General features: G+C 45.0%; 1 protein-coding gene across 1 annotated transcript in view; it reads left to right on the plus strand.

The window, feature by feature from the left end:
- THUMPD2 (THUMP domain 2 tRNA and snRNA guanosine methyltransferase) overlaps positions 1-24,532 on the plus strand; it is a gene marked incomplete at its 3' end in the record, with an annotated part of 821,919 nt that overhangs the window by 376,467 nt on the left and 420,920 nt on the right. The window contains exon 5 of the mRNA XM_082250943.1: positions 10,133-10,185. Coding sequence (XP_082107069.1) covers positions 10,133-10,185 — 53 coding nt within the window. The remainder of the gene's footprint in view (positions 1-10,132; positions 10,186-24,532) is intronic.

Here is a 24,532-nt window from a genome sequence, read left to right on the forward strand (position 1 = left end):
CAGAAGATTCCAAGAGAAGGGATATAACCCAGTTGAACTAAAGAAGACCCAAGAAATAGTCAGAAACATGAATCGGGAAGACATGCTTAAACAGAAGACAAGAGAAAAAAATAATCTAGGCGAAACAGCGGTTTTAACCAATTTTAGCCTGGATTACAAGCAATTTGAAACTATTATTTGCAAATATTGGCTCATTTTAAAACATAAGACACTTAAAGATCTATTACCTAAAAAAACTATTTGTATGTACCGGAAGGCAAAAAACCTTAGGCATACATTAGCGGTTAATGTACCAGACCCACCAAAAAGAACAAATACATTTTTAACTCAAAATGGATTTTATTATTGCAAGAGATGCAAAGCCTGCAAAAGCACTTTAAAAAACAGACAGAGAAAATTAAATTCCTTTTTCTCAAATACCACAGAAAGGGTTTATGATCTAAGAAAATTCATCACCTGTCAATCCACTTTCGTGATGTATTTATTAAGATGCCCTTGCGGGTTAGAATATGTGGGGAGAACAACAAGAAAATTATGTGTACGCATCAACAAACACGTTAATAATATCTTAAAAGGTTTCCCCAAGCACAGCGTCTCAAATCACTTTCGTTTATACCACAACAAAGATCCATCTGGACTCCTTTTCTTTGGGATTGACAGGATAGAACCTCACTGGGGAGGGGGTAACAAGGTCCAGATGATCTCGAGAAACGTAACTGAATGGATCTATCGTCTGCACACTGTCCAGCCTTATGGCATGAATGTGGACATAGATCTAAATTGTTTTATATCTAATAATATTTATGGTTTTAACAATTTATGATACCTTTTATATATTCATCATCATTTTAGACATCCGAAATTAAAACAAATTAGAAAACTACCCTTAAAAATCATTAGGAATAATAAAGGAATGATATTAATGAAGTTTGCTTGTGTAATATTTATACAATTTGATTTTATTAATTTATCAGATCTCTTAATTAATATGGTTGATAATACAAATATGTTTTTAGCATTTTTTAATCAAATACCACTATGTTTAAAAAAAATAATTTTATTTGGAATTAAAATTATATTTTAGAAATAAATCTAATTACATACACATAAAAATGATTATGTATAAAATTGTAATAATTTATGGTTAGTATTTATATTATGGTTAGTATGTATATTATGTTTGTAAAATGAACCTATATACCACAGAAGGGATTTATAAAATATGACCAGAAAAAACTAAAAATGAAATACCATCCATTTTTATTATTATGGGAATTTAGAATAGTATTTTTCCCGTTGTCCACTAGATAGCGCAAGATAGCCGTATCTATGTATGGGTATTAGATTACGATACAGGTTTATGCTGTAAAACCACTAGATGGCACTAGATAATGGATATTAATTTCCGCTCGCCATTTATTGGACACTTCTGAGAGTGTCTTTTTATTGGTCAATCTATCCCCATCTGGAGGTATATATAGGGACGTTTTTGAGCATGATGTGTGATCCCTGATGACCTTACACGTAGACTGACGAAACCGGTCGGGTCAACGCATTACGCCCATGTCACTTCCGGTTCCTTGGAACGCAGCCGGAACGCAAACCGGCGTGCAACGCTGCATATGTTTTTCCTTGTATAACCTGATGTAAGTGGCTCCAAATTCTTCTATTAAACCGTTATTACATACTACACCATGGAGTTTTTTCTCTTTATATGATCGGGCTGATTGTGGTCTGAGGAGAGGCATTGGAGGAAATTTACCAATCGAATCGAGTGGAGAGATCCATACACAAGCTGGGGCCGGTATTCCATCCATACTGGGATTCTGCACACATCATACCACTTACCAATGCTAGACCCAAAGGGGCCATCTGGTAAGTGTGTAAAACATCTGGTGGTGGATTTCCCTTTCCTCCTTTTCCATCTCGGCCTAAGGAAGCACTCCTTGATAGGACACTGAGCACTTTAAAGCACCAAATTGTTTTGAACTTGCTTCTTTTGCACATAAGGACTATATAATATTAGCTTTTTACAAATACCTTATTTATATATTATCTATGTATTGTCACTTGTTTATATGGTGTTTTTGCACTATGCACGGTCACTTTATTTAAATGTGATATACACAGAATGGATACATTGGAACTTTGTTTACATTGAAAATTGCACTGTGCACTTTCATCTTATTTAAATTTGATATTTATTTATAATTTGTATTCCACGGGAATTTGAATATTGGTTATGAATTTTTGAGCACTGCCCCCCCCCCCCCCTTCTGTTTTTACATTCTCTAAACACACATTGTTTTAGGACTAGCAGCTCATAAATATAATTTTATAATCTTATTACTAGCACTGTTTTTCCTAGGCGCGGTCATGTGATTTATTGAGTCACCTTTTTTCCCATGTAATGAATGTAGACTCTCTCTAGATATGTAAATGAGAGACTCCTGGTGTTTCCTGGTTCTTCTCTCGGAATGACACTCATATAAGGTGCACCATGAAAATGAGGGAAGAGACTAATAGTGCATTACCTTTTATCACATTAGAAAAGTAAAGATTGCACTTACAGGAAAAAACGAAGATGCAAGTTCTGTCTGGAGAGCGGCGGCTGCCTGCAGTGCAAGCCGCGGCTGTTGTGACTGACGGCGTGACTCCTCCTTCGCTCTGATGCATTTCCTCCCTATTGGGCTTCCACGGAGATAGGAGGGGAGTCAGCGCCGTCATCTCTGCCCTTTTTATGATGACATGAAACATCACTTCCTGTGTCAATGGGACTCAAACAGGAAGTAAAATCCCAACTGCACTTCAACCAGGAAGCGATGTTTCATATATTTACCACACAGAATAAAATGCCTATGCATATTTATTAACAAACAAAACTTATGTGGTGTTATATACATGTACTTCATTGTATATACTAGATGTTAATGACGATGTGACACATCACTTCCGGTGTCAACGGAGCTCAAACAGGAAGTGATATCCCGACCGAACTCAACCAGGAAGTGATGTATTCTATGTTAATGACTGGGTGTTAATGGAGCTCAAACAGGAAGTAATATGTTAACCACGTAGAATGAAGATTTCCTGTGTACAAAAGTTATCAAACGAAACTTTGGTGGTAATGTTATATCCATGTACTTCACAAAATTGGGAGATGTATTTAAAATGAAATAAAATAAAATAAACAATCCCACACATTTTCTCAATGTGTGTGTATCTCCCACCTTTTTGGATTGGTAAAACTTTATTTAAAAAATTAACCCTTACTCAGCTTACCCATAATGAGATGATCTCCCTAATATATGGGTAAACCAAGATATAATTAAAATTGATATAAAAATATTTAATATCTTATTGGCCTAATGGAATATGTATTATAAACATTATTAGGCTGGATCATAATAATATTATTAAAAAATATTATTAAAAATCCATTAAGTTATATAAATACTAAAAAGATATTAAAAGTAGTTTTAATTAAATGTTTAAAATTTTAAAAATTCAGTGTTTTTAAAAAATTAAAAATTATGAGGGGGAAATGTGAAACTGAGCCACACGGCTGCATTAACTACCTCTTCTCACATTGGGAAGTGTTAGGGGTGGGTGTAACGCATTACCTCTTTCAAGAAAATAGATGTATATTGCATGATGATTGAAAAAAAAATAATTTCTGATATATTTGGAGGAGTAGAACAGAAATATGTATTGAGTTAGCTGTTATTGATATATGAGTTTATATCCCATTCTATGTTGTGACCTAGAGGACGAAAGCTTTTGATCTCATATATCCAGTAGGTCTCACGCCTTGATATAGATCTTTTTAGATTACTTCCTCTCCAGTGTGGGACATATTTTTCTACTTCCTCTCCGGTGTGGGACATATTTTTCTATCACTGTTAGGTCCTGAGGATTTTTTTGATGGCGAATCGCAAAATGCTTGGACAAACTGTGTCCCGGGAAACCTTTGCGGATGTTCACCAAGTGTTCTCCTATCCTAATACATGCAGTTCTGATGGTCCTACCAATGTACTGTTTGCCACAACTGCATGTTACTAGGTAGATGACCCCTTTGGTGTGGCATGAAATGAAGGTCTGAATGTTATACTCTTTCCCTGTAATTTCAGACCTAAATTTGTATGTCTTGATGGTTTTAGCTTCCTTGCAGATTTTACAATTCTTACAGGGGAAGAAACCCTTCATGTTGGGAAACATAGGTATTGCTATAGGTTTCTCTACAGGATTCTTGGCTATCATGTTCTGGAGATTATTGGCTTTACGAAAAATCATGGGGGGTTTTTCTGGTAGGGAGGGTCCCAGAATTTTATCTCCTTTTAAAATTCCCCAGTGTTTTTTGAACAGGTGGTTCATCCATCTATAGTGACTGGAAAATTTGGTGATGAATGCAAATTCATATCCAGTATTGGTTTGAGTTGGTCTAATTTTATCTCTTTGAACAATCATCTCTTTTTGTTTTAACTTTCCAACATTGGCAATTTCTTCTTCCAAACTTCTGGGATCATATCCTTTTTCAACAAATCTCTCTTTCAGAGTTGATGCTTGTATCTGGAAATCTTGATCTTCCGTACAATTCCTTCTGATCCTCTGAAATTGACTTTTGGGAACTGCTCTGAGCCAATTCGGGTGGTGACAACTATCTCTTGAGATAAACCCATTTTTGTCGTGGGTTTGAAGTAGGTTTTGGTTATAAATCCATTTCCTCTCCTAGTTATCACCAGGTCAAAATAGTTAATAGAAATGTAACTAAATTTGTAAGAGAATCTGATGCCCCAGTTGTTACAGTTGAGATTATTCATAAATCGATGTAATGACTCAGCGCCACCTTTCCGGACAAGGCATCGTCGATGTAGCGTCGCCATAGCACCAGTTCCTTGGCTCTGTCGGAGAACACATTTCTGTCCTCCCACAGAGCCATAAATAGGTTGGCTAGACTGGGGGCGTACTTGGCTCCCATTGCAACTCCCGTCTTTTGAAGATAGAACCTGTTCCCAAAGAAGAAGTAGTTTTGCTCCATTCCAAAAATAAGGAGTTCTAATATGAATTATTTTTGTTTGGTGGGGATTTGGTAGTCTTGGTTTAAGAAAACACTGACCGCTTCATACCCCATGTGGTGTGGAATTACAGTGTATAGAGATGTTGCATCTGCTGTAACAAGTAGGACCTTCCCTTCTATTTCGAGATGGGTCATCTCTCTTATACACTGGGTGGTATCCTTTAGAAATGCAGGGGTGTCTTGCACGAGCGGTTGTAGAAAAAAATCTACGTACCTCCCGATCCTTGATGTCACCGAGTCTATTCCACTTATAATTGGCCTCCCCGGGGGTTTGTTTTGACATTTGTGGATTTTCGGGTGATAGTACATGGTTGGTATCTTGGGTGCTAATGGAATTAAATATTCTTTTTCTTTTTTTGTAATGATACCATCTTCAAATCCCTTTTTCACTACCTTTTCCAATTTTTTCTTAAAGGAACAAGTGGGATCTTTGTTTAAGGTTTGGTATGTATCTGGATCTGATAGTAGATTCTCCATCTCACTAACAGTACAATACCTCCCCCTTTGTCTGCGGGTCTTATAATGAGATTCTTATTATCGCAGATGGTTTTTACTCCTTTCATGAAATCCCATTGAGGTTTGGAGTGCACGTCTATTTCTTATTCTTTAAGAACAACATCCCGAAACACTGAAATATTAGTGTTTTGGGTGTTGGGAGGGGTGAATAAAGATGCATTTCTAAGGTTGTTTGGAATGTATGATGACTGCTGGTAGGAAACATAATTCCTCTCATTCACTTTTGCCAAGAAATGCCTCTGAACATTGAGTTTTCTGATGTATTTATGTACATCTATAAACGTTTCAAACTTATTAAGAGGCTTTCTTGGAGCAAATTTTAGACCTTTATTCAAAGTATGTTTCTCAGATTCTGTCAGTTCAATGCCGCTGAGATTGAAGATACCGGGAGTGTTTATTTTTTCTTTTTTCCGGGCTGATCCTCCCTTACAGCACCTTGTTGTTTGTTTTTTTCTTTTTCCTTTGTTGGTACCCTGGCCTAAAAAACCCTGCGGTTTACCACTGATGGGTGTTCTTAATGATTGTTGTGGGTATTCTTACCTCTCTTCTATGTCTGATTCCTCCGTGTCCTGTTTTGACTATAATATTGAGGATTTCTGGAGGGATGGGGGGAATTATAATAGTTCCCCATATAGTCCACATTTTCTCTTCTGGGTGATCTAGATCTAGATCTTCTCTGTTTACGTTCTTGTGAATAATTTCTATTATCCTGTCTATGTCTTGGATGTTCATATCCCCAGGATTCTGTTTTTTTTCTTTTTCTCCTCCATTTTTGGTTTCCCTTTTTATTGTGATTTGATGGTTCCTTTAGAGCAGGGGGCCAGTTCACTGTCCCACAGACGCTGTTGGGGGCCGGACTATAGTTTGAAAAAAATATGAACACATTCCTATGCACATATTTTATTTGTAGTGCACAGGCCAGGACTCAGTGGCCAGCAGGACCCATAGGCCATGGCCAACTGCCAGCAGGACCCACAGGCCATGGCCAACACAGGACCTGACAGCCAGACAGTGTTGGGGGCTATTTCCTGTTTTGAGGTGACTGGGTGGGCAGGGCACTGGGGCAGGGTAAATGGGGTGTATGTGGGGGGGTGAGATGGGATGTGGGGGTCAGCTGAGGGTGTCGGGGTGTCTCAGCGATGCTGATGACAGCTCAGCAGGTTCTTGCTCGGCCTCCTGGGGGTGACGACCACTTCAAACTGCAGCAAGTGACCAGCCCGAGCCAGTCACACATGCGTCCCCTGGCAGGCTGGCGCTCCCTGCCTCCATTCCAAAGTAAGCCGCTTGCACCCTTTGTAAAAACTTCAGGCTGCACTGTTGCAGCCATCCAGCGACGAGCTCCTTTGTATTCCGTGCCGTATGCCCCGCCTCTTCCTGCCTTCAAAGTCTCTGGGAGTTGTAGTTTCCTGCCGCGCGCCCCTGCTCTGTTCTCCACAGCCACCGCCACAAGAAACTTGAGCGTGGTCGGGACTACAACTCCCAGAATGCAGCACGGGAGTAAAACAGCCAATTGGCGGCTGCTGCAGCCGATTTCCTGCACACAGGAAAAAAAAAAATGTCAGCAGACAGCGGCCGTGGAAATCTCCACCCTGCCCCGCACCCCAACTCAGTTCTGCAATTGCCGGGCGGGGCGGGTTCAGGACCCTGGCGGGACGGATGCGGGCCGTAGTTTGAGAACCCCTGCTTTAGAGGTTTAAATTTCCTATGTTTATTATTGGACTGCCCCCTTGAGGTTGATGTATCCTGATTTCTTGTGGGGTTTCTGTCAATGCATCTCGTCTCAATTTTTCTCTTGGTTCTCTGAAACCTACTTGTGAAATAGACTGGTGCTGACATTTGGTCAACATATATTTTGCACATTGTTACTTAACTATTGTATGCACATTGCCACTTTACTGTTTGATTTATTTTATTTATTTAGTCTATTTATTGATAGATTGTGGTCACCATATATATTTTTTCACCCACTTTTCTATGTACGTATATCACAATATTTATTGACTTTATGATACATGTGTTACACCCCACTACCACCAGTCACCTTGTATCTATGTGTATATTTATTTGTATATACTGTATTTATATATATATATATATATATATATATATATATATATATATATATATATATATATATACAGGGCTCAAAATTTCAAGTCATGAGCTACTAGCCAGGCCTTAAGAGTTACTCGCCACTTGTTGCCCCACCCAAACCCTACCCTGCTCCGCCCCTAAACACGCCCTCGTAAAGTATCTCATAAAATTACACTGTTTTGAATGTTTTATTCAGAATTAAGTTACAAAAAAATATTATTAAATTGCAGAGCGCTCACAGCATGTCCCCTTAATTTGCAGAGCGCCCACAGCATGTCCCCTTACATTGTAGAGCGCCCTCAGCATGTCCCCTTAAATTGCAGAGCGCCCACAGCATGACCCCTTAAATTGCAGAGCACCCACAGCATGTCCCCTTACATTGCAGAGTGCCCACAGCATGTCCCCTTACATTGTAGAGCGCCCTCAGCATGTCCCCTTAAATTGCAGAGCGCTCACAGCATGACCCCTGGCTTGGTGGCTGGCTTGGTGTCACCGTGTTGTGTGTGGCTAGCTTGCTGGAACACTGTGGTGGGTGGCTGGCTGGCTTGCTGGAACGCTGTGATGGGTGGTTGGCTTGCTGGAACACTGTGGTGCGTGGGTGACTTGGGGTCACTCTGTTGTGAGTGGCTGGCTTGGTGTCACTCACCCAGGCCTGTTGTGGATGGCTGGCTTGCTGGAACACTGTGTGGTGGCTGGTTTGGTATCATCTGGGTGGCTGATTTGCTGGAACCCTGTTGTGGGGTAAGTGGCTGGCTGCTGGCACCCTGTTGTGGGGTGGGTTGCTGGATGCTGGCCTGGCACCCTGTTCTGTTGTGGTTCGGATGGCTGGCGGCTGGCACCCTGTGGTGGGTGGCTGAGGCCAGGGCCTTTGGGTGGCAGGCACCGTGACCGGACTGCAGCTGCCTGCACACAAGGCTGTCTGAGGCGTGGGAGGCGGTCTTAGAAGGCAGAACGTGTGCAGCGCAACATACGCAATGACATCACGAAAATATCGGTAACTTCAGAGGCCGATTCAGATATATTGGGGAAAGTGCATATCGGTGTTGTTGATAATCGGTCGATCCCTAGTAGGAAGCATCTTTGGCTTTTTCATTAGCATTTTGATTTTTTTTTTGCTCATAAATTGTTTACTCTTCTGATACTCCTTTAGCTTTCGCTATAAAAAAAAAAAAAGTCAATGTCTTTATCTTTGTACTCTGCATGGTTTTGCTCAAAATGACGACATTTATCAGGTGCCACTGAACTGTTTGGCAATATTTTATTGAAAAATACGCATTGTGCTTCAATCCTAATTTCTGGCACTTGTGAATCCAAATGACAAGTAGCTATCATCATATTTTCTTTTCTTTGTTTGAGAAGAAGATTGGCTAGCATTGTGTGCTTTTTGCTTTGGTTTTTTTTTTTGACTTGTCACTTGTCTCTGCTATTTGAGGAACAGTAGATACAACTATTTTAGGCATATTTTCTGGCTTTTTGGTTGCATCTTCCTTCTCAGTTTCTATAAGTGCCGAACAGGTAGAAGTAGTAGTAATTTTTCTCTGAAGAGTTCCCTGCTTTAACCAGCTTTCCAAATTTATGGCTGTTTATTGGTTAAAAACACTTTGAAAAATACAGATCTCACAACCTGACTATAAAGCGGGCTGGCTGACTGCTGGGCGGGCTGGCTGACTGCTGGGCGGGCTGGCTGACTGCTGGGCGGGCTGGCTGACGGCTGGGCGGGCTCTCTCACAGTCAAGCTAAGTAAGTGGCTGGCTGATGGCAGGGCTGACGGCAGCGCGGGATTAAGATCACGCTCCCGTGATCTCTTATAAGATTGCGTTTGTGCAATCTCTGCTGTTTCTGACCTTTCGGGAACAGCAGGTAGCGGCGGCCATCTTGGATGTGGCCAAATGCCGTGGAAACCCAATTTTTTTTTCCGCGGAACACCAATTGGGAAACGCTGACCTGTGTGTTATTGTTTGTGACTGCACTGTGGTACTTATACTTTTACATATATACTTCTGTTTTACATTGCAATATTTTCAATAAAAAATATTGGAAAAGAAAAAAATAATCATTTCATTTGGGTACAGTGTTGTATGTTGTCAGTCTTAGTGTGACAGTGCTGAAATCTGAAAAATGAAACCTTTCCTGAAAAAAATATCGAGGAAGCTGTTAATTCATTTTCATGCTGCAAATTCTAGTTGCCTAGCTGTCAGGTTGGCCCGCTGGCTTAAAAAATCTAAGCCAATTAACCAGAAGAAGTATGCTAGAACAACTATGTTTCTGACATTTCCCTGACTTTCCAATCCTGCAATTTTAAAGGAGGTCAACAATGGCAGCCTCCATGTTTGTCAGGACGGGTTTATTTGGTCACAGTATCTACATAGTATTTTCAGAAAAATGTTTTATTTTGGGAAGCATAATTATTAAATTTATATATAACATATTTTTTTTTAATTCCAGGTTTTTGTTCACCTAAATGATATGTATTCAGTGGTGGGATTTCCAATTTTGAGGTAATTATAAGGTGCCAGTTTTGTGCATTATCATAACTTGACTTCTAGAATGTGCTCATAGATGTTTAAATTTGGTTTTATCATATACCGTACGTGGAAAATAGATGCATGTGTGGGTGTTCTTTCTTTTCTTTTTAAACGGTTTTTATTGAAGGCAAAAGAAACATGGTACAGTAACATGCAGTGGAAAGATTAGGTACATGCCATGATATAACAAGTCACAGTAAAATATAGAACTACAGCATATAACATTCAAGTAACAGGTAACAATGTGATGCGCATAAGAGATCGACCCGGCGTCCCGACTGAGAAGCAGTAAGGGTACTTACTAACTGTAGGTGTGGCCGAGGTCACAATGCGTGGATGGACCCCCACATAGAAGGGGTCTCAACCAAAACAAAGGTATATAACTTAATTAGATATGCCGGGGGCCGAGTGGGGAAGGGGGGCTGGGTTGGCAGGGTTGGGAAGAAATCAGGGTAGGTAGGAGAGGGTCATGGGGGGGGGGGTAACAGCAGGTACCCGGAGGAAGCCTCGAACCCCCAGGGGCCTAAGTGGGGAAAGAGGGCCGGTAAGGAGGACTCCCAATCAGGTGAGTACAAGGCTGTCATCAAGGCCTGGTGGTAGGCAATGGTCAATCCAGGGCCGCAAGAGCCGTTCATAGGGGGTCAGTTTATCCAACAAAATTGCTTCCGTTTTAGCATGTAGCATGGCTTGGGTAACTCTGTGTAGCATAGCCAGATGACAGAGCGTGGGGGTTTTCCATGCTTTCGCGATGGTTTGCTTAGCAGCAGTCTTGACATAGGGGTAGAGTTTGAATTGACGGTGGGTGAGGTTAGGTGGCTTGCAATTCAGGAGAGCAGATGCCGGGTCAGGGGCAAGAGAGGTGCCAAACATGGTAGACAGGGTATCGTGTATTTTGGACCAGAAGGTTCGCACCACAGGGCATTTCCACCAGATATGTGCATGGGTACCTGGGGAGTCGCATCCCTGGAAGCAACGGGGGGGGGGGGAGTACTGAGGTACATATTTAGAGATCCTAGTGGGAACCAAATACCATCTGGTAAGGACCTTGTAATTGGTTTCGAGTTCAACAATATTTGGGGATGCCTATTTGGTAGCCTGCCAAATTTGTATCCAGTCCTCATCATCAAGCGTGATATGCAGGTCTCGTTCCCATTTGGCTGTGTATGTGGGTGGGGTGGTCTCCTGAGCAGACAGGAGGTGGGCATAAAGGTCAGAGAGGAGCCCTCGTCTGTGAGGGTCAGTTTTGCATGCGCGTTCAAAAGTCGAGAAGGTGGCGGTGTTCTCTCTAACCAGAGTAGCTTGTGTAAAGAAATGTTTGAGTTGTAGGTAGCGGAATATTTCTCCAGATGGGAGATTGTGAGTTTCTCGCAGGGTAGGGAATGGGTAGAAGGTGCTCGGAGTGAAGAATTGATGGGCCCGTATCAGACCAGCACTAGTCCAGGTGGAGAAGGAGGTCCGAGAGGAAGGATGAATTGCGGAGAAAAGAGAGTAGGGGGTTATAAGGAGATTGCAGGTGGAAGCGTCGGCCAAATCTATCCCAGATAGTCAAGCTATGTTTCGTGATTGGGTTAGTAATACTCCTCCGTTGCGAGGGCAGTAGCCAGAGCAGGTTGGCCACAGATAACGGATCACTTTCCACTGCTTCAAGGGACACCCACTTCGGAATTTCCTTTGTGGCGTGGTATTTAGGGAGCTGAGCCAGTTGTGCTGCGTAATAATATTTGACGAAATGTGGTACACCCAGCCCGCCGCAAATTTGTGGGTGGTATAGCGTCTGTCTCGGTAGGCGAGGCTTAGAGTTGCTCCAAATGAAGTCCAAGGCTCGTTTCTGTAAGATGCGTAAGTAGTAGGCCGGCACCTGTATGGGGAGTACTCGAAAGAGGTACAAGATTTTGGGTAAAATGGACATCCTGAGCACTGTGATTTTCCCCATCCAAGATAGGGGAAGGGAGGACCATTTAGACATGAGGTTCGTTAGTGTAGACAGCATGTGGGGGTAATTAGCGGAATAGAGTCCAGCAGGGTCTGCTGTGAGTTTAACTCCCAGATAGGGGATATACGAGGTCGCACAAGGGAACGAGAGTGAGGACCTAAGTTGGTCGTGGACATCGGTTGGGAGAGATACATTTAAAGCTAGCGATTTTCGAGGATTAACTACAAGGCCTGAGACTGAGCCAAAGTTCGCTAGGGTGCGTAGGAGGCTAGGAACCGACAATAGGGGGGCAGTGAGAAAAACAAGGACATCGTCTGCAAAAAGGCAGAGTTTATGGTGATGCCCACCCAGCTCAAGTCCCTTAATATTGGGATAAGCGCGTATAAGCATAGCAAGGGGTTCAATAGCTTCATCTCCCATTCTCAGTTGAAGCCCTATTGGAGGAAACGCGTCCGAAGGGAGGCGTGCCGTCATTACGTCACTCGGAGTCCGCGCTGCAGCCGGACACGAGTCACCATAGAGATCCTCTGCATTTAGAATATACCCATCTTGCTTGTACCAACTGAAACAATGTAAGTGCAATCCTTTTGTTGAATAATAAATTATTTGAGGTAATAATCAGCTTCCATATATTCTTTACATATACTGCCGATTCACCGTGTGAGCCGATAGCCACCCACCCTAATTGAGGGAGAGAGGAGGAATATCTACAGTTTTCAGCTGTTGATTAGGAAGCTGTTTTTTCTTCTTTGTCTGGTAAGAGGCTTGCATTGGTTTTTGCACTGGTGGATCTGTGCGCGAGTGGAGGTGTTTACATTGAGACTTATTTCACCACAACTACAAGAGTATATTTTAAGGCACTTATCTTATATCCGCCGGGTAAGGAGGCATTTTACAAGGTGGAGGGATTAACCATTTGTTTATCACCATATTGATCATACTTTGGACCCCTCACCGTTTTATAGATTTTTCATCACGGAAGTTTAGAAGAATTTTATTTCTCTACACTTGTGGACTTTTTGCACATTTGGACTGTTGAATATTTTTGCTTTATTTCACATTGTGACAAATTTTGATTTGTTTTATCACTTATTGGTTTTTTAATACCACATAACTTTGTTAATAAGGTGGTTCATATATCATAATTGAGTATTATTGTATGTCTCACAATATACACCCTTATATATATATTTTTTCTTCACATTGAAAAGCGCACCAATCACAATTAACAGTTCAATAGCTAGGGCAAATAGAAGGGGGGAGAGGGGGCAGCCTTGTCGTGTGCCCCTTTCAATGGGGAAGGAGTCCGATCGAAAGCCTGAATAGTGAACGTATGCTCTAGGGTTCCGATAAAGGGCATTTACCCATTGCATAAAATGCGAGCCGAATCCCCAACGACCGAGGATCGAGGTGAGGTAAGGCCAGGATAAGGAGTCGAAGGCTTTGCAAATGTCGAGGGAGAGGAAGCAGGAGGGAATGCGCCGTTGTCTAGCGATGTGGGCTAGTAGAGTAGCTCGTCTGACATCACCGGCTTGGTGAGACGGAATGAAGCCCGTTTGGTCAAAGTTCCAATGACGGTATTGAGACGGGTGGAAAGGGCTTCGGCTAGTAGCTTAATGTCTATATTCAGTATGGAGATGGGTCTAAAGTTAGACCAGGAAGTGTGGTCGGAGTTGGGTTTAGGAATCATGGATATCGCAGCCGTAAGCGACTCCTCTCGGAAGGGGTGCCCGTCGAGCAAGGAATTGAGCGCCCCTACCAGAGGGGGAATCAGAATGGGTGCAAAGCGTTTATAATAAGTAGCGGAGAAGCCGTCTGGGCCTGGGCGCTTACGTGGTTTCAAAGACTTTATAGCCTGATGCAGTTCTTCAGCTGTGAGGTGCTGCATTTCCCTATGGGCCGATGACAGGGAAGGGAGATGGACGGAAGACAGGAGAGCGTCCAGCTGTGATTGATCGAACCCAGAGGGGTCCTTGTAGAGTGTTGAGAGTTTGTCGCGAAATTTGCGTAGGATTTTAAGGGGATTGCTGGAGTAGATGTCCTTGGATAGTTTAAGACGTATGGGTTTTGGAGTGTAGTCAGCCTTACGCAGTGTCAGAGCTAGGAACGTATCAGGTTTATTCGCTTTCATATAAAGAGTGTGTTTAGATTTTCGAAGCGTTTGTTCCACCGATTCCGACAGGAGGAGGTCTAATTCCAGACGTGCTTTGTCAAGAGCCTGTTTAGTGGAAGGCTTGGGTGTCTCCTGAAAGTCTGCTGAGGCCTTGTAAAAGGCTGCTTCAAGCTTGTGGAGCAGAAGGCGCTTTTCTTTGCGTATGTAGGAGGCTCTGCTAATGCAAACCCCTCTAATAACGGGTTTGTGGGCTTCCCACAAAGTCAATGGGGATGTGTCTGGTTGAGAGTTAGTAGTCAGGTAGTCGGTGATGGCTTGCTCTATTTCTAGGCGGTGAGTAGGGTTGGCCAACATGCTGTCATTGATTTGCCAAGTGCAAAGGTTAGGTTTCGGCACCATGGAGGAGAAGGAGGTGATCACCGCATCATGGTCAGACCAAGAGCACGGTATAATGGTAGAAGCGGTGATAAGTGGGGACGTGCCCACGTGGGCAAGTATGTGGTCAATTCGGGAAAATACTTTGTGGATGAGAGTAGTGAGTGTATTGCCGCCGCGTGGGGTTGTGCTCGCGCCATGTGTCTAAGAGAGACTGTTGGTTCAGGAGCTGTTGAAAAGAGAGTCGTTGTGGAGTCGTCGGGGTAGGGGATTTGTCGAGCAGGGGATAGAGCGTTTGGTTCGAGTCGCCGCAGAGCAATAGCGTGCCGCTCTTGTGCATGTAAGTGACGGACAATAGGTGAGAAAGAAAGGCCTGGGGATGTTTGTTAGGGGCATAGTAAGACACGACTGTGACCTCAGAGTCAAGAAGTTGACCAACCAGGAGGAGGTATCGACCCTCTGGGTCTTTAATCTCTTTCCGAGGCATGAATGGAGTAGTTCTATGAAACGCAATCAGTATCCCGCGTTGCTTCGTGGGAGCAGAGGCCCTATAGACCTGTGGATACTGGTGACCGAAGTGTTTGGGAGTCGATTGCGAAGAGAAGTGCGTCTCCTGAAGGCAAGCCACATGAATGGATAGTGAAGAAATCGACCAGAAAGCTTTCACTCGTTTAGAAGGGGAAGTGAAGCCTTGTACATTTTAAGGTGAGCACATTCAAGGTGGACATGGTGAAGATTGGAAGTCGTGAGAGGGAAGTAGGAGTCGGGTTCCCGGGGTAGGAGGCCCCCCCCGGGGGGGGGGGGGGAGGACGGGATGGGAAGGTAGACCGGAAGGAGAGGGGGGATAGGGAAGCTGGGAAAGAGAAGCTTAGGGAGCGTTTAAAGGTTAAGTAAACCTACAGGGGTCCTCCGGAAGGAACTGTGGTTCCCGCCGGTAGGAATCAAAGGGTCCAATAGATGCCAATCCAAGCAGGGCTGGCTCTAGTGGACAAAAAGTGGGGTGCAGTGAGCAGTCCCTGGGACTAGGACAGCCTAAGAAAACTTATAATGTAATGATGTAAATAATTCGAGTCATTTATACAGTAAACTCTGAACAGTAAAACTAATTAGGGTGGACAAATATACCCAACTATATGAACATAAGTAGGCAACCAGGGTATCTAGCCCCGAGTGCCTACAGCATACCAATGCACTCAGAACAGGCAGTGATGGTGTTGGGGGAAGAGAAGATGGCAAGGCCGACTGTTAATAAGCTTGCTTAGCAGGCTTAGTGAGAACTACTACAACCCATCCGTGGGTAGTGTGCGACCAGTATAGGGGGGGTCAATGTGGAGGCAATTAAACAACCATAAGTGCCTGGTAAGAGTGCACCAAGCAGCATAACTGGCTGCGTAGCGTGAAAAAAAAAAAACTGGGGTCATAGTTACTGCGTCAAGGGGACACCAGAACCGTGGTACCCAAAGGGGTCGGCAGGGCTGCAAAGCGCTCGCAAAGGCATTGGAAAGCTGGTGAGCGGCATGGTGTCCCATCAGTCCATGGAGTCTTCTGGAGCTTGAACAGGACGTGGAGTTGGTGAAGAATAGCGGCCTGTCTTGTGGATTCCTGGCTGGGCGACTTGGCCAGCGTGGGCTTGCGATTTCTGTGGTGAGGAGGATGTAGCTTGACGTTAAGAGCCTTCTGTCGATTGTTCTGGGGGCGTCAAGTGGAGTTCCCGGAAAACGTGTTGCAGGTCTTCGGATGTTTTACATTGGTAGGAGGTACCTTTGTAAGAAAAACGAACCGCAAAGGGAAAGATCCAGCGGTAGATGATCTTATGGTGTTGCAGGGTAAGCAAGTGAGGTTTCATAGCTTTGTGCTTAGCAAGGGTGGCTTGTGATAGGTCTTGAAAAAACTGGTAGCGTTGACCCTGAAAGATTAAGACTTCCCGGTTGCGGGCTGCTGCCATGAGTTGCTCTTTGGAGCGGAAATAATGAAGTTTCACTATTATGTCTCTTGGGGTTCCATCGTCAGAGCGAGGGGCTAGGGATCTATGAATCCTGTCCATTTCCAATCTCTCAATTGGTATAGAAGGGGCCAGTTCCTGAAAAAGCACCATCATGGTGGATTGAAGGTCCTCAACCGATTCTGGGATATCCCTGATCCGTATATTGGATCTCCTGGCCCTGTTCTCAAAGTCCTCCAAGCGGGATTGCAGGGTCAGGTTCTCCTCTGAGAGTCTCAAGCTCCTCAGCATGGTTGCCTGTCACTACCTCTAGCTCATCAGTACGCTGTTCCAGTACAGTCGTGCGGTGGCCCACTTCTCTGATTTCATGTGTGAGCCTGTCCGTTATGGCATCTGAGGTAGTTTTCAGGGCCCGGGTGAGCATCCGCTCAAATTGCTGGAGGAGGTCAGTTTGTGAAGCGTCGCCCCTGAGCATAAGTGGGGTCAGTCCAAAGTCGGGGTCAAGGTCCCCCTCCTGTGGATGGGCAGAGGAATGCGCACGGGAGGGAGTGTGAGGTGATCTGGAAGATGGTGGGCCCGCCATCTTGGAAGATGACTTGATTAGCATGTCACGGATGGATTTAGTCTTTATCTTTGACTTGGTGCCTCCGTATACCATCTCAGGTCGGTCAAACAGTTGGGTCTGTTAGAGGTAAGGTAGGTGTCGGTGACTCGAAGCGGCTAGGCTGTCCTATCCCCAGAGATGCGGAGCTCTAGGCTGTCATGTCTTGCCTAGAAGGCTCCGCACATGCCGCCATAGGAACGGTGGAGTTGGTAGCTGAGGAGGATATGATATGTTGAGCATGGAAACAGCTGTATAGGACTAGTAAGTAAATGTCCTTAGTCAGAGAGTTAGTGCTGGGATGTAGGACTATTGTTGTGACTCCTTGAGCAGCCAAGATGGCGGGTGGTTCCTTAAGATGAACTTGAGGGAGTTATAAGTCCTTGTGTGGGGTGTGCAGCTGGGTGGAATGGCAGAGGAGCGGAGGGTGGAATCCTAGGGCTCCTGAAGGGGGATCACGCCCCCCCCCCCGGCATGTGTGGGTGTTTTTAATCTACTTGAATGTAATTTTTCTTTGATCAAATCAAAGGAAAGAGGAACCAGTTTTAAAATTACAGCTGTTTTCAAGGTGGTTGCAACTTATGCTAAAGCATGAGGAGAATTTGCACATTTCAAAAACTATTGTAACATAAGCAGTTAGGAACAAGTACAACAGCAAGCACCAGGATTCCAATCAAATAAAAATGAATGCACAATAAATACATATAACTGGAATAACTGTTACATAGTTGGGTTGGGAAAAAAGGCACATGTCCAAAAAGTTTAACCAATACAAAAAAAACAAAAATCTGCATGCAGAGAATCCTAAACCCACATTTGATCCAGTGTAAGGGGAAAAAAAAAAACACCTTTGTAAAGGGTTGTCCTGTTTGCTAAAACAGGGACAACAATTTCTTCCTGATCTCCTAAGGCAGAAGTCTGCAACCCTTTCCACATCAAGTGCTATTTTTAAAAGCATTACACAATCAGTGTAATTGTTCATTAGCTTACAATAGACATATAGGTTGTTTTTTGAGGCCCCTTTCACACGGGCGGTTGTTGTGCCGCTGGCAAAAGCATGATTTGTTATTTTGAAATTCCAACACTCCTGGCACAAAGATTATTCACATTTGTACAATTGTGATTATGTGCGATTACTTGCGTTTACATGCGGCTGCGTTTTAGCTGCAGTAGTAAATTCTTGCCTTTTGTGTAGCAACTGTTTATTTTTTCTTTGTGCTGCGATTACCTGCATTTATATACAGATAGCTGTGGTACATCACTCCTGGACGCTGTCAACTTCTCTATCATCCATTGACAGACACAGCCTCCATCTTCATTAGCCATTGGGTTATGCTGCCACCTGCAGGAGTAGTTCTAGGCAGGAAAAAATTAAATCTCCACGCCCACCACAGGCATAACCCACACACCCTCTGCTCCAGCAAACCAGTTTGTTTCTTCCTAGAGAAGGAGTAGGACCTAGGTTTCCTGCTGGGACTCCGGTCTCCGTTTTTTATTCTTTTCAGAATATTTTGTTTTTATTTCTCTTTACTCACTTTGCTGACTAGTTTTCAGGGGGATCCTCCTGGTTATCTGCAAGCAATGCCAGCTGGGGTTTCGCACTGGATAATCTAGATCCTTAAGGTTTCCCCAGCCTGGCCTTCGAGCGTGAGCAGGTTATACTTCCCCCACTAGGCCTCGCCACGATGGTGCCTCTTTCCGGATGGGGACGAGCCTGCGAGTGGATGTCTCGCCGGGACGCGACGACCTGGAACGCCCTTAGTCGCAGTGTACCCCTCGGCTGGCAGCACCCCCACTTCAGGTGGGAGGCGGTTTGCCCTGAGCGGAGCCCACCCGGACCATGGTATGGTGAGTAATTGTGACCCCCCTTCTCCCTTGGTGGTCTTGGGGTATGTGGGCCCTCTCCTGGGGATAATTGGACCTGGACTTTCTAAAAGATCCCCCTGGCCTGTCAGGTACCCGGCCCTGTGCCCGATCTCCCTCTCCCATCCACACAGGGGGCTATGTAACTGGGGCGCCTGGTGTCCTGAGGGGGGTGGCAATCGTATCTTGTTTCTTGCTGGGTCTGGTTGTAGATCCTTGAGGCCTTCATTTTGGGGGTTCCTGGTTGTATGGTATGCCATAGGCGCCGCCATCTTAAGTGTGGGCAATGTATACATTTTTCCCATTGACTTGTATAGGGGCAGCCATTTTCCCTGTGCTTCCTATTTACTTGCATTGGCATCCATTTTTGTGTAGTCCTTTTGACCTACACAGGCAGCGCCACCTTTCACATATAGGCTGAGGTCACTTCGTGTGATTCTTCTTCCTGCTGCACAGTCTGATTCAGGAGGTTTTTCTCTGGTGGTTGTACAGTACTGGGGTCTTTGTGGGCATATCCCTGCACACTCTGGTGTCAGTGTATATTTAAGGGAGACTCTGCAGACCGCTGCGATCAGCGGGGGGAACCGCGATCGGTGCTTCTTAAAGTGACAGTACTCCTTTTTTAATTATGGAGTCCCAGGCTGTAAATTCACACTCAGACCCGCTCAGTGCGACACCCGGATTGCAGTCGCTGGCCGCAATTTCAGCAGCTCTGGAAAGCCTGGTGACAAAAGTTGATTTTGTAATTGTAGCACCCTCCTAGATAGGTGCTAGGAAGCAGAATAGTTTGCTCTGCCTGCTTAACAGGGCAGCAGCAGGCAAATCATAGTCTGCTCCATCTGGTTATCAGGGAAGCCTGATCAGTAGTTATGCCTCTTGCATGTGTCCATGTGTGATTCATCTGGGCTGAGGGAGTGTCCCCACTCTATCCAATAGGGAAGGCTGTTGGACAGTGGAGGAAACCCAGCCAGTGACACACAGGCTTTGTAACTATCCCAGTGGTTTGGCACAAACAGTGGTGTATCTTGGGATATGTTATAAAAGCCAAGGGCACATGAGACAGGGTGTCTTTGGGCAGGAAGCCAGGTCCCAGGAGGAGGGTGACGGCTGTCTCTCCTCCTGTCTGTATGAAAGGTGGTCACAGACGGTCGGCCTAGTGAGCCAGAAGTTTGGTGCTGAGCCAGGAGGTCCAGTGGATGCTGGCAAGTGGAGTTGAAGGCAGAGCAACCTTGGGAAAAGCAATGTCCGTGAGTACCAGGAAGCTTGCCAGGGGTCTGCCCAGGAAGGGGACCGCTCCAGTGGAGAGTCAGTGGACAGAAGTTAGCACACACAGGGGGATGCCAAGCTAGGACCCTGAAGAGTAACTTTAACAGGATCATATTCATTATCTTCACTTCAGTAGCAAGGATAAGCAGCGGCCTTGCAGCACACTATAGCTAGTTGTCCTCAGATTTGTGCATAGTTCATAGTTGGAGTATCCCACTCATCCATTCTCCTATCCCAGTTCTAAATAAAACACAAAAAACAAATGCCCTGGACTGTTCATTGTCTGAGCTAAGTTTCCATAGATTGTTGCTACGGGTAACCCAGGGGAATCCAGAAAGTGCAATTCTCAGCAGTCCTCTAGGGGGCAGTGCTGCATTTGGGGGCTTGTCTGGGATATCGCCCTGGGTTACCGGAATGGTTGCGAAGGGCAGCGGCTGTAGAAAATTTCTAAAAATTTAATTTTTCTCTCAAGAACTGTGTTCTAATGCTCAAGAGAAGTGTGAGGCTTGCTCTACAGGAGATAGGGAGAGTGGGATGAAGAATCAAGTGCACAACGATGGTTGCCAATGGCAAAGGAAGAACCTTTGTTTGAACTGAAAATTGTCTGCTCAAGTAATGTGCTGGAGAGCGGGAGAGTTGCATCTTGCTATACAAATGGACTGTGTCTGCTTAACAGTGGAAGGTGCAAGTGTGGACGGAGACAATGGTGGCCCAGGGCACATGGATCAGTGTGCCGGGAGCCATGTGTGTGGTAGAGCTATGCAGGAAAATGTTGACCGTGCATCCAATGACAGCGGGACATTCTTCCAAAATAGTGGCAAAGTGGATGCTGTAAAGAAAACTGTTGGCCATGCATTCAATGACAGTGGGACATTTTTCAAATACAGTATGGCGAGTCTTGCTTGTACAAGTGCTAAGAAGAGAAATGTCGGCCGTGCATCTGACAGCGGGACAATTCTACTAAATAGCAAAGAGGGTCAGCTGGCTCAGTGATGGAGGCACAGTTGGAGCCCTGATATAAGCAAGGATGACGGCTGCGTGCAAGCAGAGAGGCACAGTCCGCTTTACAGTAACTTGCATGCTGGCTGAGCTGAGATTGAGCGGCATCGGAAGGGTTACTGTACCGCACGGGAAAAGTTCTGCCTTGCCTGAGGAGCCACCGCCAATCTGGAGTTGTGGGCGGAGATGCCGCTCACGCACAGCCAATCTGGAGAAGGGAGGAAAGTCTATAAATTACTTCCACCTCCGGTGGGGCTGGGAGGGAGACACGTTTGCAGGGGAGCAAGATGGGGCGTACCGGAGTGAGCCGGAGCGCAGAGGTTATCCCACGTGTTGGCAGAGAACCTGTGGAGCAGACCGAAGAGCTGAAGACATCCACCCTGTGGGATACAGAGGTGCAGATGGTGCCCGACGGGAGACTGGCATTGTGCAACGGAGGAGGCGTGGAGCATTTGGGCCTTGTATGTCCATAGTGTCTGAATGTGACCATGCGTATGCAGGTGTGGGGCCAGTGCTGGCATTGGGACCATCTACTGCTGTGGGCGGAAGCGAGTGGAGGTTGGCCCAAAAAGTTGAATGTGTATTGGGAGACCGGAGTCACTCATGCCCTGTCGGCTGCAGCGTTGGGGCCTTTTATTGGCCATGGAAGAGAAGTGCTGAAGTTCCTAATGCAGCTGGAGTCCATGCAAACTGTCAGTGGTCTAGGGCGCAAGTGGAGAGAGACCCGAATGTCCGAGCCAGGGTGCGTGCAGGTAGTGCGGGCCAGGGAGCGGCCATCTGGTGCATCAAAAGCTGCAGCGGCAGAATTAAAGTCTGCTCCCATACAGGCAGAGGGGAGAAGATGGCCAGCGGTGACCGAGGCGGCAAGTGTGAGGTTGAGCAGCGAGGAAGAGGCCGGGGTCATTGATGTGGGGGTCTCCCAGATCCAGAATTGGTTTGGATCCTTGGAGGAGGGATTGGTTGTTTGGAAGACTGAGGAAGAGACTGAATGAGACTGGGGGTCCGAGGATCGGAGCATTCCGGCCAGTCTTGGCACACCTGATGAGGAGGTTAGGGATTCCATGGTGCGAGGACAGTGCGCCAGGAATCTGGGGTTCTGCAAGGCCTACGCTAATCGGATCCCAGACCTATCCCCGCCTAGAAACTATGCCTGGTCTAGGGATCAGAATGAGGCCTATGCCTCCCTCATAAAAAAGAGGAGACCCCATACTTCCCAGCTGGAAGAGTTAATCGGAAGAACCTCCCCAGATTTTCCAGAATGCAGAGATGACTACAGCGAAAGGTGGCCTTAGAGTATGGGTATGACTATCCATATGCTCCACGGGAGGTCATGCTGGAGATAGAGGCCAAAAGGCAGTCCTGGTGTGATGAGGCTATATGTGACTTCCTCTCTGTCCCCACACCATACCGTAATCAGTCCATGTTAGACTTGTGGAAGACCTACTTATCAGTGAAGGCACAATGGAATCATGGGCAGGCTATCTACTTGGACCAGGTGGAGGTCCGCCGCCCAGATTGATCTGGCCAGGCCTGGTCGATCAGGATTCAAGAAAATGAGGGAAAGATTGTGTGGATCCCCCATCCATATTTCTATTGCTGAGGAGAACATACTGAAACCAATTGAGGCTGGCTAGCCTATGTCTACTAACTGAAAGACCCAAAAACAGAAAAAAAAAAAAGAGAAGCTCAGTTCTTGCTGGGGCTTATGCCCTATTTCCTACAAGATACCACTGGCTAGGGGATTTATTCCAGAGGGCCGGCCCTCTCAAGAGAAATAAGACTGCAACCTGTTCCGGAGATCCTTTGGGCCATCGGGCCAGGATCATGGATTACAATTTGTTTAGAGTTTTCAGTGAACTATCTTTGAACCAACGGGCCAAAAGCGGAACTTTGTGGGTGACCGCCTGGAGGAAGTAGGCAGTGTGACGGTACTCACCGTCACTGGGAGTGAAACACAGACACTATGTGACAGATGCTTAATGGTTTGGATAACTTCAAATGGGAGAGTAATATTTATCAAGCATATCTCTCAAGAAATATGAAGATTTAATCCCACTTTACACTGTGAGACCTATAGCCTGTTGCCATGAAGTCTGTGACTCCTAAATAATTAAAGCAATGCTTAGATGTGTATTGAGATGATGTGTATTTTATTTCAGGAGCGAGGATGGCCGTCTGCTAGTTAATTGGCTCAGGTTGATTGAATAATTGTCATCTGTTAGTTTCTGAGTGGAAATAGTATACTTTTTGTGTTGGTTGTTCTTTAGATGTGTTATTTATATTTCTGTATACAATTTCATCTGCATGGAATAATGTAATCAGGCAACCCCTGACCTGATGGGGTAATTTGATCTGGAGGGGGATGTGATCATGTGTGTATAAATTGAGTGTGAAACTATTCAATAAAGCAGAAGGTTCCAGTACAAGCTAAGTTGTCGGTTAGCTTTGTATGAGGGTGGCTGGAATATTTAATATCTTTGTTCAAGACTGAAGGAAGCCGTATATGGACGGAAGTCCACAAGCACAGTGTGAGTCTTGGTTCCTTTACAGGTGGTACCCCAGGAGTCTTTGGTGGGGGGTGCCCTGGTGCCAGGTTAGTGACAGGATCGTCTTGGAGGAACGGTGCTGAACGTTGTGTCAAGACTGACAAGGGGATGGCTGTTTAGTTAGGGATGTTGGATGAGAAGGTCGACCCCGGGGAGGGTCTTTTCATCAGAAATAAGTTAGACATGTGGTTCTCAGGTATATACATGCAGAAGTGTCTAACCTTTCTTTTTTCCTCTTTAGGCTGTTCTGAACTGCTAGAGATAGTCAGGTTAATGTAAAAAGAAAGTATACTCTGCGCTAAGGAAGTGGACAGGGGTGTGATGTATAGGCTGCGGCCTCCCTCAGATATAACCAAAGTTAAATGACAACAATGTGGGAAATCGGGGAAAGGGGATGGCGCTGCCCAGAGAATTAAATTGGTAATAGTATGCAAGGTAAGTGTATGACAGATAAATTGATGCAAGATAAAAAGCAATACAGTGCAAAAAATCTAGTAATAAGTACAAACCAGAGTAAAGTTACTAGTGCCATGAGGTGCAAACCAACTGGACAATAACGGATTGAATCTGGTGAAAATGGTGATAAATACCAGGTGAGTGGTATACGATGAAATAAATAAAATAAAGTGCTGAAAATGAATATGCAAATTGAAGAGTGCTATACAATTATGGTGATACCGAT

The sequence above is a fragment of the Pelophylax lessonae genome, assembly GCF_965119305.1.
Source record: "Pelophylax lessonae genome assembly, chromosome: 3".
NCBI classification, from domain to species: Eukaryota; Metazoa; Chordata; class Amphibia; order Anura; family Ranidae; genus Pelophylax; species Pelophylax lessonae.